Below are 16,148 nucleotides of genomic sequence, written 5' to 3' on the forward strand. Positions count from 1 at the left end.
AGATTGAATGCCATTCTTACAACTGCAACTGTTGTTGCTACTACTACAACAACAAGAAGTTGGCTACAAGTATAACTGCTGCTGCAACAACTACTACTACAACTACTACTACTACTACTACTAGTGTATTCTGACTCTGTATATTATCACATTATTGTTTGCCTGCAGCTTTGTCTGCTTTCTTACAGTAAACAAGTCTTGAGTGAAAAAGAGATTTCAAGTGTAGGCCCTATCGTAGAAAATGCATTATAGCTGAGGTAGCTGGCAGTGACTGGTTTGATAGTCCATTAAAACCAGATATAGGCCCAAAAATTCAAGACTAGAATCATTTAGTCCAGATTTGACAAGTCTAGGTACAGTGGTTTTGGATCTGCACCTGGTCTAATGTGGTCTACACGCTGTGAATCAGAAGCTTTAAGTTTCCCTTAAATTTCCCCTTAACTGACGAATCGGAAGCTGCGAATCGGATGCCAACTTCAGCATCGTTCTGAAGAGTTGGTCATAGTGATGGGACAACCGACTCTTTTACGCGAATCGGTTCAGTGACACGAGTCGGGTTAATTAACCGGCTCTTCGGTCTGTTCGTCAACACTAGAGTTGGATAGGATTGACCGACAGCGGCGGGAGAGGACTACTGTTACCCCACACACAGGACAAAGAAGACGGGGGGGAATTAAGGGAAAAAGATAAGAGTGGAAGAAGAGAGGAATAGAAATGGATAGCTGTCTCTTCACACTCGTCTTTGGTCTTTCAATGCTCGGTAAGAAACGTTTCTTTGCTTGACTGTTGATAGCTAATTAACTCAGATTCGTGTCGGCATTCGCCAGCGAGCAGAACCCAATGTTAAACTCTGTTGAAAAATCTGTCAATTTCACGTTTACTTGCTTATCGGCAACCATAAATGTCATGTTACAGACCAATTAAAGCATTTTCCACATCTTGCACATCCACTAGCCAGTCCGGCATATATATATATATATATATATATATATATATATATATATATATATACACACTATATGCAAGCTGCTGACATTTACTCTATATGTTTGATAGAAGAACTTCAGCAGTCTGCCATTAACTAATTTACATGGAGCAACGTCAGTAGATCCTTACAGTCTAGAATTGATCTAGGGCTTATATCTCCCTCTTGTCTGCAATTTGTGTCAGAATCATCACATAGTTATGCCCCACTTTCTGATCATAAGTTCATTTCAATCCATTTAGTAGGAACAAAGTAAAGTAATAAAAAAAAAAACATAGCCAAATAAATAAATATTATGGATAAATTAAATGTTTTAATGACTAAGGATAATCGTTCAGAGGAAGAAGAAATAACACTGAACAAATTAAAAGAGGAAATAGATAATATGTATATTGAAATGGCTAAAGGGGCATTTGTAAGGTCTCGAGCAAAATGGTTGGAACAGGGGAAAAGAAATTGTTGTTATTTCTTTGCTTTAGAGAAGCGAAATCGCAACAGAAATAATATAACTACTCTTAAAATTAATGATAACATCACCTCCAGAGTTCGAATTATGATTTCATCTTTGTGGGGGTCTCTTTAAAAAATAAAAAGCATTAAACATTAGCATTAAATTTTTATGCACCCATTTACCTTTTTCTGAATCAATGTATGCTGGAAATATCTTTATGGGAAACATAGATTACCATTAAAATATAAAAAAACATAATGGAATATATTACAAAAGGCTGTCAGGCATTCTGTATTGCTATTTATTCTCCTTTTGGATCGACTTTTCTAATTATATCTGAGTCAGCACACATGTAGCCTAGCATCATTTACTCTTCTCTCCTCTTTTGCGTCTTTTGTTGAGGAAGTAACCTCCTTAAATGTGCATATGACAATTATTCACCTCAATGATACATTATTCATTTTAATGGATTAATAAAGCCCTGGACTATAATATTTCAGATGTGTTTGAGCAAGATTTCTGCTCATGTTCAAAACTTTGTGCACATTCAAAATATAACTCATCTGTGCTCTCTGTGATTTGGAGGAGTCGTGATATTTTGAGAAAAATAAAGTGATAATAGGCTATTACAAGAATAAAGTCACTATATTTCAGAAAAGAATCCACCTGCACCATAGCCTGCTGTGCATTACGTGATTGCTCTTCTGATACGGTAGATCTCAGACTTCCTGACAGACACAGAGCCCTGTTTGAGACTGTGGTCTCTGAATGAGACAAAGTTTAGGGAAGTGGCTGTACGCTGCTCTACATCGGAGGTGGGAAACCGAAACTACGACAGAAATACACTGAGCACAAATGGGACACATCTGCCGCAGCATGTCGACAGCAGAGCGCCTCTATTATAAACCTGAAGCCGTACAGACCACGGACGGAAGGCGCACTGCTCATCTCTATTTTTACAGCGAGAGTGGACACTAAGACGCACAGGTCTGCTTCAGAACTCCGTGTGTTTGGGAAAAGTGCTTTATTTATGATTTAAATAATGGTGCTGATGATTTTTAGAGACCCCCACAGGTGTATTTTACTGCTTTCATGGGAGCTCATCCTCTCTCTATGGGAGCTCAGCTCCCACTGGCTCCGACATGGCGAAATACCTTTTCCTTTTCCCATTTAACTAACAGTCTAACTAACAGTCGGTGTGTGACAGTTCTGTTGTGGATAGAGAAAATATAGTGACTCATTAATACTTAAACTAAAATAAACACCTTTTTTTACGGAATTAGTCCCAATTTCTCAATCCTGTTCAGCCTCTCATTTTCCAAGAACTTCCATTAAGACCAATTGAGGTGAGATTGAACATGAGGTGACCAGTTTTGACATTGTCCCATTAGTCTGCTTGGAAGTCCAACTGTGCGTGCCACCATGATTAGCCTTATTATTATATATTTATATATATTATTATTATTATTATCTGACTGGGTTGAACCAAAGGGCCAGCCCAGTGCTTAGTCATTAGGCTGGTTTTCAAAACAGGGACAAACCAGGGCTTGTTTATGGGCCCACCTCAGGGCCAAACAAGGCTATACAGGACTTAACCAATACTGAAGTTATTATATATAATATATAATAATATCATATGCTCTCTTGTGTGTGTGAGGGAGGACTTGGCTTAATTTAGTGCAGTACTGTACTGTAAGATGATCGAATGTTACACTGGTGTCAAACCCCGAGCACCGACTCGTCATCTGTGGCAACTACGAGGCTAAGGTCCAACTCACTGGTGTGTGTGTGTGTGTGTGTGTGTGTGTGTGTGTGTGTGTGTGTGTGTGTGTGTGTGTGTGTGTGTGACGTCATTTAGGATACTGCTGTGTTGCTGCTTTAGTACAGAAAGTCCTTTTAGTCTGTTATTAGTCATCAGGCTTATGGCTTGCTTCTAATACATACACTGTTTTCCTTAATAACAGATATATTTAAATGCAGCCAACTCATTCTATGAATTATATTTCTGTTAGACTGATCAGTTCCACATATGGGTGTGGATGTAATCACTGTGTTGAGCATTCATTTGTCTAGAATAAAGATAAGTACGTTTGGTCTGTTAAATGACAATGAAAATGTTGATCAGTTTTCCAAAGCCCAAGATGATGTCCTCAAATGTCTTGTTTTGTCCCCAACTCAAAGATATTCAGTTTACTGTCATGGAGGAGTGAAGAAACTAGAAAATATTCACATTTAAGAAGTTGGAATCAGATGATTTTTACTTTCATAAAAAATTACTCAAACCGATTATCAAAATAGTTGGCGATTAATTTAATATCTGGCAACTAATTGATTAATTGTTGCAGCTCTACTAAACTGCTAGCTACATTTAATAGAAAGTTATTTTCTTGTATATTGTTATTAATATTCTCTCCCATCCCTGAAGGTGGGTGCTTGGCCCGGGTGGTGACGGTGTCTCCTGGTCCATTAATCCGGGTGGAGGGTCAAACGGTGTCCATCAGATGTGATGTTAATGACTATAGCGGACCTAGTGAGCAGGTGAGTGTCTTTCACACCCGGGTGCATGTGATCTTTCTGACAGACAGATCACAGGTTTAAAGGATAAGGCTGGGGATTTTTGTATAATATATATTTTGTCCTCGGAAATACCAGAAACATCAATATGTAAGTCCGTCTCTCATGTCTGTGGCTCTTACCTCCAAGAAGATATTTAGATATTTAGATCATATATATAGAAGAAAGCTTGTAGCATTACAAATCTTAATTCATCCTCTGGAGAGCGTGAATGTCCTCTTGGTAAAATTCATGGCGATCTGCCCATGAGATTTTGAGATTTGTTAAGAATGAATGGGAATTTTAAACCAGATGAGATCACCAAAAACATAGAGATCCATTTACTGAGATGAGTTACAATCCTGTTCCTCCTTTAAGGTCATAGACGACATGGCAATCATTACTACCCCACTCTGTCTCTGCAGGATTTCGACTGGATGATGTCCAAGGAGGCGAACGGGAAGAAGATGAATATCATTTCCACCATTGATGCCGGCTACTCCGACCCGTCGATCAGCAAGCGCGTTGCGTCTGGCGACATCTCCGTGGCGCGTCTCAAGGACAACGAGGTGGAGCTGAAGATAGCGGAGGTGAAGTCAACAGACGCCGGCTTCTACTGGTGTCAAACCCCGAGCACCGACTCCGTCGCCAGTGGCAACTACGATGCTAAGGTCCAACTCACTGGTATGCAGACATGTATAAAGTACTAGAGACCCATACTTGAGTAAAAGTAGGCCTACAAGTGCCCTATCAAAAAAGTGACTTGAGTAGAAGTTGAAGTGCTCTTTAAGCACCACACTTGAATAATTTAGTACTTCTACTTAACATTTTTTGTAGGCTACTTAAGTATTGCAAGTAGTTTATTTTAAAATGTACTACTCAAGTACTGAAAGTAAAAGTACAAGTATTGTGTTATGTAGTTATTAAAGAAAGCAGTCAAAAGTTTGAATATCATATTGTTTATATTATTTCAAATGTTTAGCCTAAAGGACACTCACAATTCCTTTGGCTGTAGCCAAATGAATTAACACATTTTAAATATATTATATTAAAAATAACAAATATTAACAAATACTGAAATAAAATGTACAATTATCACACTGTGCAAGTAAAATGAACATCCTCTCCAGCACAGTAACGATTAAAGCCCAAAAGAACATATCACACACTAGCTAGTAGCATGTGTGATGTACAGTGGAAAATTAGCAAGCTAACAAAGTACAGATAAACTAGAAGCTTCACATCACAGGGTAAAACGGTTAACATTCAGGGCTCACTGCAGACTGAATCAACTCAGGAATAGCTTAATCTGCTGCAACAATAGCTAAATAGAAAGAGTACAAACTTACATCGTCTCTGACTTCTGAACAGGCAACCGCCATAATGAAAAGAAACACGACGCGATCTCAGTGATTTCTTACGGAACTAACGTAGCCGTAACTACACACACTGTAACCTACACAGCCTCCATAGCGTGATGAATTCACAACAGTAACGAGTAATGATGCAGCACATAAAAAATGTATCGGAGTAAAAGTATTAAACTCATCACAAATATGTAGGCTACTCAAGTAAAAGTGGAAGTAGGAGAAAAAAGTAATACTCCAGTAGAGTACAGATACAGCCTTTTAGTACTTAAGTACAGCAGTGAAGTAGTTCTAATTCGTTACTATACATCTCTGCTGGTATGGGAGAGAGAGAGTGTGTGTGTGTGTGTGTGTGTGTGTGTGTGTGTGTGTGTGTGTGTGTAATTAAGAAATTAACATGCAACTGAGACTCTGTGTCTCATGATCTAAATTCTGTTTCAGAAGCAAAAGTGTGTGTGTGTGTGTGTGTGTGTGTGTGTGTGTGTGTGTGTGTGTGTGTGTGAGTGCGTGCGTGCGTGCATGTGTGTGTGTACCTTGTTACAGTGATATTATCGTATTCCTAAAAAAATGATTTTGTCTCTTTCCCCGTCAGTCATCCTCAACACCCTCAAGGTCTCCCCCCTGACCCCGCCCCCAGTCGTCCCAGAAGGAAGTGACCTCACGCTCTCCTGCAACGTCACCCGGGAGCTCACCCTCCCCACCTACCTGTCCGTCACCTGGTCGCTGAAGAGGGGAGCGACATCGGAGGAAATTTTGACCTTTGGCCCTCAGGGAATCTGTGTTCTTTTATTGACTTGTGTTCTTGTGTCCCTGTGAAACGTCATCTCGTGTTGCCCAAGTACTGTCCCAATACACAAGTTCGCATTTCACCAAGAACAGTTAAGATTCCCGGAAATGTTCTTGACACGCCCATTTTACCGAGGATGCATTGGTTGGTAACTTGTATGAACTTCGCTGCAACCGTATCCCAACATTCATTTCGGCATTCAATGATGGTCGGGTTTCCGGTACATAGACAGCCCAAAAATGGGACAATTTTAACAATTTTCGCCATCTTATTCATCACCAAATTAACTTCTGACCACATTTTAGGCGAGAAATGAACGGTTTAGATTTCGAATATAGGCAGTCTTGCGAAAATCTTTGCCGAATTGACAATTTGCTCCAAGGTTTTCGGAGTTTTCGGAGCTCCGTGAAGTGAGGCGGCCGCCAGCTTGCGCCTGCCCCGGCCGCTAGCTCGTCGCTCGGATAGTCACGCTCAGAGACCCCGCTGGAAGCCGGAGGTCTTTTAGACCGGTCCCGTAAATAAGAGGCTTTTATTTCGCCGTTGACGGATCGTTTGTTTAAATATCACAACACATGTCCATCATAAGATTAATGGGAACCTGTGGTTAACTGTCTTTTCAGAGTTAAACTCCACAAGCACGCACGCACACACACGCACACACACACACACACACAAGGGGGAGAGATATATACACGTTTCTTTTCGGGAGACTTGTTTAAATTATGCCATAGGCTATACATTTACGTATATATAGATTTAGTTTTTTTTTTGGTGTATTTGTTTTCTGATTTATTAGAAGTTGAGTTTCAGTCTGTATGATAAATTAAGAGTTGTACATAAAGTGGTAACATGCTGACATGTTATGTAGACTAAAGGGGAGACACCAACCTTTATAATTTGAATTGCTAATGTCCATCTCCCTGGGCATATACAGGGCACTACAATAATATAGAAATGATCACGATCATGAACACATAGGACACACCAGTGCATGCCTACTTATTTTTTAATTTAAACTGACTTAAACTTATACACTAATAATAGTAGGGATCACGTTCCACTCTTTTGAATAAGTAAGGAGTGTTTGAGCTAAACCATAAACAATAAAATTAAAGCTCAATAAGATTTATTTTTCAATATTATTGCAATAGTTGTAACATTGTGAGGTTTTCTTGTCCGGAGATTGTTTTAATATAAAGTGGTTATATTGTTGTGGTTTTTATTTCTAGCTGTTATTTTGGAGCCCTGCAGGTAGCCTCTGTGCTGGGGGGGTTGAGCAATAACAGGAAGTATGCATCGTCTCAAACTCTTAACAGTGTTTTCTGTGCTTGTGAACTTGCAAGTTCATTCTTCCAGGTACAACTAGCAAGAACGTTCTCCCCAAGAACACAAGTCTGTTCTTTGCATTCTTGGTATTGGGAAACGGCCGTGGTCACAGGGGCCAAGTACACCCGGCGCTACGCTGACGGAGGCATCCGATTGGTTCCCGGGAAGAACGGATTTTTTGAACTGGTGATTTCCAAAGTGACGACGTCTGATGAAGGGATTTATGAATGCAACGGAACTGAATGGACGTATGAAAATGGTGGGAAATGGATCAAAATCGTGGAGAGCACAAAAGAGATGGGAACTGTGGCTGTAATTCCTACAGGTAAGAAAAAGAAATGCAATCCTGACAGCAGGAGCTACAGTACAAGTATTAACGCAGAATCACTATCTATTAGCGTAGCAGCAGTAAATGCAGTAATATTTGCAGTACAACATGGGTTCAGTCTGTCTCTGCTCTGTGACCTTTTATGATTTACTAAAGCAGAGTTGTGGACTTGCAGTTCAATAAAGCTGATCGCTGCAGTGTTTACACTGGAGATTTAACATGGAGGACGGTGCCACAAAGAGGTGCACTTGTATTGGGTTTCTTCTCATCATTTGGCATTCTTAAAAAGTCACTGCTGCTGTCAGCAACTAACAGTAGTCGTAACAAAATGCCTGCAGCGGATTCTCTGTCTGTTAGTTGGTGTGTGGTATGGTAGGTTGTTTAAATGTTTGTTGTATATCAGTATGTTATAGACCACTAGAGAAGGATTAAACTAATGTCAGGCTGGATTCTATGACTTGCAGATTGGTCATTGGCATGATTAGAAAACAGCTTTGGAATTGAGGCTACATTAGCCTGATTCTTTTTGCAGTACATCCTGAGTCCATGAATGTTATAGGAGTGCAACGCTAAAGCAGACGTGAAGCATGAAACATGCCCCAAATAGACATTTCTTTGACGGGTGTTTCGGCCAGTCTCGTTCAGCCATGTTGGTCGGTGCTTTGTTGCCCAGCCTTAGCTCCGTGCATGTGTCCTCATATCTGTGACAAAACTTTGAATTCGGTAACTTAAAAAGATAGCAGGTGGTAAATCCAGGCTTCAAAAGCTCCCTTTAAAACCCTAGCCCTGTCTAAATCAGAGGTTTTCCAATTTTGGGGGTCGTGGAGGGAGAGACGTGAGGCGTAATTAGTTTAAAAACTCATTTTCGGAGTCATAACTCAGTCAAATGTGAACACACAGACATGAGCTAATTCAGCATACTTTTATTGGTGCCAATTTTCAGACCCTATGGGTCACAGACGCTACGTCTCAGTTTGATTAAATGTGGTATATGCATGGACTAGAATTGATTGCACACAGAACAGCATTGATAACAATTGCTCAGTATAAAGCAGGTTGTTTATTGGAACACCTTCATCCTATGTGGAATGAATTTGGAGGAGAAATAAATAGACTTCTGGGGAAAGCACAATCATTTTGTGGGATAATCGCATCTATCAATAAATTCTGACATATGATTTAGCTTGTAGAGAAGTGAATCCTCTCAGTGAACCTTCCCTGAATAAATAAAGGTAAAAAAGAAAAGAAAAAGAATTGTCAGCCCACCTATTAACCGACACCACTAAAATAGCCATTTTAAGAAATGAAAAAGAAAATACATGCAATCAGTACTTCAATCAATTCAATGTGTTTCTTCTTTTCCTCTTTCCTTCCATTATCCCAGAAAACCTATTAGGAATTAATACCTGGATTTGCATGGGCGCCAAAGGAGGTACAGTATGTTTGCTCTCCTGTGTAGCTCTAGCAGTATCTTTTATCCAATAGTGTATACTAATACATCATTTGACCTTTTTATATCTCTCCTCATGGCGTGCTGTACAGTATGTGGTGCCACTGAAATACTATAATATAACTTACCCTAATCATTGTTATTATCCATCCTCATCAGGTCTTGTTGTGGTGCTGATAATCGTCGTTATTGTTTGCTGCGTCCACACAAAACGGAAAAAACGCATGCAACTGAAGGGTAAGGATTTGTTTTATTTCATAATAATAATAATAATAATTCATGTTCAAAATGGCCTCAACCTTTGCACTTATCATTACCTTAACCTAAGCTATTTGTAATGATAGAATGTGTATTATTTATAATATGTATACTCAGGGGGTGTCAGACTGGGGGTGGAAATGGGACTGAGTACCCAGGGCCCTCATGTGAGGAGGGCCCAAAAAGATGCTAGAATGAATAGCTGTGGATGTGGGGGAGAGGCCCATAGAAAATATATTCCTACAGGGCCCAGAATTTTGTATACTGTATATATTCAAATATACGCATACAACAAATGGATCTTAGGTGAAGAACTTAAAGTTAAACAAGACTTTTATTTTCTTGCCAAAATAGTAAAGATACACGTTAAAGATCAGGAACCGTCATCTATGCTTATTTCCTCAATCATCAGACGAGGGGGAGCTTCGTTTGGCATGGACCAATGACCAACAGCATCAACATCATCAACATCATCAACATCAACATAATCATCCTCCCGATCCACATCATCACCGTTGCCAGCAGCAGCCAGCCGGCCACACCGGTCCTCGCCAACATCGCTCCAAACAGCACCGCGAGCAGCAGCATCTCCGACCTCTGGACCCGCCCAGCGCTCACCCTCAGCCCCCGACGACCTGCACAGGTAGGAGCTTATAGTGGATCTGAGAACTCTTGCGTCTGCTGCAATTATTATTTATAGTCATAGTTCCACTGTCTTTATTGTTACTATAGTCTCGCTTTGCCAGACCGTCCTCCACAGCGCGCTGAAGAAGAGTCTGGCTAGTCCACACAGCATTCGGGGATGGGAGGAAAACGTGCTCTGGTTTAATCGTATTTCTTTAAACCAATCACAATCATCATGGGCGGTGCTAAACTCTGCACAGAGTCGCTGCAAAACAGTGGTACAAGAAAAAACTCAGATTTGACAGATAGTCTAGCTAGCTGTCTGGATTTACCCTGCAGAGATCTGAGGAGCAGTTAACCATAGTCCTCATAAATCCACCAAATTTAAAATTCCAACACAAACCAAAAGAAAGCAGAAGGAAATAGAAAATACATGCATCTGGTGAAATTTGCTGCAGCACCGGAGCAATCCCGGAAGTGGAACGCGAAGGATATAGACTATTGTTACTATAACTGCCACTGTTCATCATTCCAACTGCTATAACTATTATGAATCCTATTCTCTATATCTGTATATCTGTATCAGTGTCTGTAAAGAGTCAGGGTCTGTCCGAGGTTTTTGCCTAAAAGTTTTTCCTCGCCACTGTTTTGTCTTTGTCTTTTGTAAATTATAGAGTGGTCTAGACCTACTCTCTCTGTAAAGTGTCTTGAGATAACTCTTGTTATAATTAGATACTATAAATACAATTGAATTGAACTGAGTTGCTCTGACTCCCATTTTTCACTTCCCCTCAGGCCCCGAGACCAGTTGATAAAACTGATGACGAGCAGCCTCCTCCTCTTCCTCAGCCCAGGAAGAAAGCTGCCAAAATACCAAGAGTGTGACACCATGTGAGTGTTGGAGTTCAGGAAACCTAATCACTCCCTTTTCATTTCTGGGTTCACCTTCTCTTCTTATTCTCTTTTCAGTTTTGTTCCCGGTTAGCTTACCCTCCCCCAGACTTCTCTATTGATGTTTTCGTTCAAACTCAGCCAGAAAAAAAAGCAGATTAAAGACCCTTTACTCCTCCATAGCTCGGCGTTAAACATTATGATTTCATCAGGATGTGGTGAAAATCAATTTGATCAAATTTACAGTTTTTGTGAAGTGGTTTATTAGTACTAAAGCAAAATTAAATTACTTTATTATATGTGATAACAAATGGTAACTGTAACCTTGTGTAATCTTGTTAGAGAGACTATTAGGTATAAAAGGCCATTATTGCAAAAATAATGAGACATTACGGTCATAATCTCAAAATATTATTTAGAGTCCTCTTTAAAAGGGTTATTTTTGTACTTTTCTAGTTTTTTAACACATAAGTGATCTTCTTAATACTTGAGTAAATTACATGTTTATTGTTACAGTTACTGTTTTATGTACATTTGTATGCAGTTCTTTGTAATTTCTTTTTGTATTTGTGTTGTGAACTAATGAATAAACAAAATGGAAGGCTGTAATAAATCACACACAGACAGGTCACAATGTTGGCTTTTAAAAGGACAGACAGGTTAACCGGATCATAGTAATAATGTGAATTATTACTGTTACTGTTTAATTAATGTTAGCTTTACGTGCTGAGCTACTGCCAAGTGTGAGATTAGTGTGTGTGTGTGTGTGTGTGTGTGTGTGTGTGTGTGTGTGTGTCTGTGTGTGTGTGTGTCTGTGTGTGTCTGTGTGTGAGTGTCTGTCTGTCTGTGTGTGTGTGTCTGTGTGTAGGTGTCTGTCTGTGTGTGTGTGTGTGTGTGTGTGTGTGTGTGTGTATTTTAGTCACATATCCCGTGTCTTTTTGCTGAAAATGTATTTGTGGTTTTGAGTGTGTTAGCTCTATGTGCTGAGCTACTGCCAACTGTGAGATTAGTTGTATTGTAGTGTTGTAGTTATGGTTTTTTTTTTACAAACTTGATCATCCTGCAATGTTGACTTTTAAAATGACAGAGGTTAACCGGATCATAGTAATAATGCAGATAAATGTGTTTTTATGCAGTTTAGATAACAGATAACAGATCAGAGCACAAGTGTAATTATGGTCAGATCTAGTGCCTAACTGATGGGGAAGTGAAATTGATGAGCGTTGTGATTTATACATAACAGCGTTGGCTATTTTTTGCCAGCAGCTGTCCTCCTGTTTTAGGAAGCAGCGACTGTATTGCGTTTTGCCTGTAAAACCGTGTCTGTGTTTTTCATATTTATGTAGAATTTTAGTTTGCTCTTCTTGTAAAATATGCGGCTCTGATAGATGTTTGCGATTGGTCATGTTGTGCAAACACCGACTCTTTTATGTGAACGCGCGCGTTGCTGGATCGGTAAACCCTGGGTTGATTGAACTAGTTGTCAACCAGCGTCGTGACACAGGCCCTCATTTATCAACCTAACGTAGAAACCGGCGCAGAAATCATCTTACGACAGGCTTCACGTGTGATTCATGAAACGTTCGTATCACACCAATCAGAGCGTAAGGATGGTCGTACATTAAATGTAGCGGCTGGAAACGATCATAATTTAAATATCACGCCCCTATATATTCTCGGTTTTGAGGCCTCTGCCCTACAATTTACGACATGACGAGACGTAATCCAGCTGAGAAGAGACACTTTTCAGAGGTGGAGATTGAAACCCTGATATCTCAGGTTCATTTGCACTAACGTGTGTACTATTTGGCAGCCTGAAAACTGGTATTAAAGGACAATTCCGGCGCAAAACGAACCTAGGGGTTAATAACGGATGTGTACCCACTCTGTCGTTCTCTGGGACATGATTGTGTTTGTAGCTTGAACGAAGCTAGCGCGGACCGCTGGTTAGCTTACAACACTAGCTTGTATTCGGCGCACAGGGAAAGTAAAAACAAATCGCTATGTATACCACTAAAAAGGCTCAAAATATCACCAAACTTCAACGGTAGCATGATGAGGGTCCCTACATGTTAACCGAAGCATTGAGAACTTTGTAAGTGTACCGACAGTTCATTGAACGAAGAGCTGCGGGCAGGGGCGTAGCACAAAATTCTGGGCCCTGTAGAAAGGCATTTTCTATGGGCCCCTCCCATGGATGTATTAAGAGAAGGCCCCTCCCCGCATCCACAGCTATTCATTCTAGCATCTTTTTGGGCCCTCCTCACATGAGGGCCCTGGGTACTCAGTTCCCCTTTTCCCCCCAGTCCAACACCCCTGGCTGCGGGAGCTCCGTGAAAGGAGAGAGAGAGAGAGAGAGAGAGAGAGAGAGAGAGAGAGAGAGAGAGAGAGAGAGAGAGAGAGAGAGAGAGAGAGAGAGAGAGAGAGAGAGAGAGAGAGAGAGAGAGAGAGAGAGAGAGAGAGAGAGAGAGAGAGAGAGAGAGAGAGAGAGAGAGAGAGAGAGAGAGAGAGAGAGAGAGAGAGAGAGAGAGAGAGAGAGAGAGAGAGAGATATGCATGCCGCAACAGAGCCTCGTACTTCGGGAAATCAGTCATGACTTACAGCTGGCGATGCCAACTAAAATCAAAAGCAATTTGCAAAATATATCTGAAATAATCGCACCGATGTAAAACATAACTTGTCTAGTTTACTTACTCAGTGGATAACTGTCCATCTTGTCCCTCCGGTCTGGGTCGCCATCTCCAATTTATTTTCGGGACATGGTTTTCGGGACATCCCTGTTCATCAGAGAGGGGGAATCTTCAGACTGTACAAAACACTGTGTCTCTTGGGTGTTGCAACTCAACAGGTCTCACTCCGTGCAACACAGATACTCCTGTTCGGTGGACATAGCTTCACAGTGTCTGCAGGTACACCACCAGTTTCCCCAAGCCTTCCTCTGATTTGGTCCTTCCCCTACTATTTATTTATTATCCTAGTTGTGCACAACATATTATCTTGTGCAAAACAAGAATAGACAGGTACAGGTACGGATTTACCTACAGTATGTACCTTTGGAGCCTAATAATTACAGTAAACCAATTATTATCATCTCCAGGAGCCTGGTTGACTGAAACGTTTTTACAGCAGAATGAGAATAAACCCAAAGTTATATTATTTAGTCCAAAACATAAAACCTATCTGCTTTATTTTGTCTTGTCAAGTAGTTTTAATCAGGCAGTCCTGCATTATTTCCTGACTCTTAACAATTTTCTGTGTTTGACCTGGAGAAAGTTAACAGGCTCTGTCTATTGACTCTCTATTGATTGATATTCTTTCTAACTTCACCTTAAAAAAAAGCACTTACTTGTTGGCTTTTAACTGTGCCAAATATGTTCTTCTTAAGCCTTACTGTAAGTAATCTGCTGTTTGTGACATACATACTGTATGTTTGGATTTTGTTTTTGAATAAAATGTTATTAGCAACAAATGATCTCATTCAATTCAATTTTATTTATAGTATGAAATAACAAGAGTTATCTCAAGACACTTTACAGATAGAGTAGGTCTAGACCACACTATAATTTACAAAGACCCAACAATTCCAGTAATTCCCCCATGAGCAAGCATTTAGTGCGACAGTGGCGAGGAAAAACTCCCTTAACCAAGGCATTGTCCCCTGTTTCTTTCCCATTGCCAAATAATCCTGTTATTTCCTTCCTCCTGTCACCAATATCTTCTTCCTCCATTTCTGGCCCCACATCTTTAAAACAAAGTCAAATGCATAAATTTCCAAGCATCTATGCAGTGGTGAGAGGGATTGAAATTATACTACGGATATTGATTTTTTTTTAAATACATATTTTAATTTTTGTTGTTGTTTGCAGGTCAATGAATTATCTATTAGCAAATTAAAAAAACTAATACAATACAATATGAACTGATGTTTGTTGTTTGTAGTTCAATGTATTATATATTAGCAAATTAAAAAAACTAATCCAATACAATATGAACTGATTTTTGTTTTTGAATGACATTCTATAGTTCCACCCCGAACTATAGAAAACGGGCGTGGCGTGAGCGGCCGCAAGCCGCAGCTGGACCATATTGAATGTGGGGGACAAATAGAAAAAGTTTTTAAGTCTGTATTGACCCATTGTGTCCACTAGATAGCGCTGTAGTTTCATGTACACAGAGCTAATCAGTTGAAATTCGGGATCCGTTATCAAACCTAATCTGATTTTCATTTCAGCATTGGATTGTATGTCAAGAGATGATCAGATTTCTGTATATAGTATGTATGATTTCAACCTTTTCAGTAAAGTGTTATATATTCCATTATCAGATAAGACAATTATCCAGCACCCAAACCCCTTTTTAAAAACGCAATGGATTATCTGAAAATATGAGTAATGATAGTGATAACACACATCCTACAGGGATAACACACATCGTATACATCAGATAAATCCAGGAAGATCATCCTCAACCCCTTTAAGATTTCAGCCAGATTAATACATTAAATATATAGCACTATTTCCTGATCTGTAATGGCAAAAATAATTCTCTAAAGGGCCAGAAGATGGCGGTATAGGTCCACGTTTTCGCCAGTAGGTCAGTATGTTGGCATTTGAGTTGAAATCACATATGCTGTGTTAACACTGTCTCATAGTTCACACAGTCTTGACACTTATTACTTCATCCTTTCTTTCGTCTCACTAAAATGATCTTCTAATGAACACAAACGTGTAATGAAAGAGTTTGCATGAAAGAGATGAATTAGCATTTTCAAAAAATAGTTTTTATGTGCATGTTTTCCTTTTAAAATGAATGAAAATGCACCAAACTTTGCAGAATGGTCAAGTCTCACCTGACTTTATAAAAGTTCTGTTAAAAAAAGAAGAAGGGGGAAATGGTTGTCCGAATGGTTTAACTCTAATGAATTCTGAACAAATTCTAAAATCCCTTTTCCCCATCATGGCTGCTGTGTTGCGGCTATAATCCACTTATTGCTTCTCTGTAAAGAACTCATTAAAGTCTGTGAAGATTCAGGTAGATTGAATGCCATTCTTACAACTGCAACTGTTGTTGCTACTACTACAACAACAACAAGAAGTTGGCTACAAGTATAACTGCTGCTGCAACAACT

At 39.8% G+C, this 16,148-nt stretch overlaps 1 protein-coding gene across 1 annotated transcript; it reads left to right on the forward strand.

Moving 5' to 3' along the window:
- The first annotated feature begins 602 nt into the window (after window positions 1-602).
- LOC116044700 (immunoglobulin superfamily member 8-like) lies at window positions 603-11,377 on the forward strand. Its single transcript, XM_031292113.2, has 9 exons — window positions 603-760; window positions 3,862-3,974; window positions 4,415-4,673; window positions 5,949-6,162; window positions 7,487-7,794; window positions 9,182-9,229; window positions 9,407-9,484; window positions 9,918-10,148; window positions 10,925-11,377. Exons 1-9 carry the CDS (start codon window positions 715-717, stop codon window positions 10,939-10,941), a joined length of 1,314 nt encoding a protein of 437 aa, XP_031147973.1. The 5' UTR covers window positions 603-714; the 3' UTR covers window positions 10,942-11,377.
- The last annotated feature ends 4,771 nt before the right edge of the window (window positions 11,378-16,148 follow it).

This window comes from Sander lucioperca, chromosome 24 (genome assembly GCF_008315115.2).
Source record: "Sander lucioperca isolate FBNREF2018 chromosome 24, SLUC_FBN_1.2, whole genome shotgun sequence".
In the NCBI taxonomy this organism is placed as follows: domain Eukaryota; kingdom Metazoa; phylum Chordata; class Actinopteri; order Perciformes; family Percidae; genus Sander; species Sander lucioperca.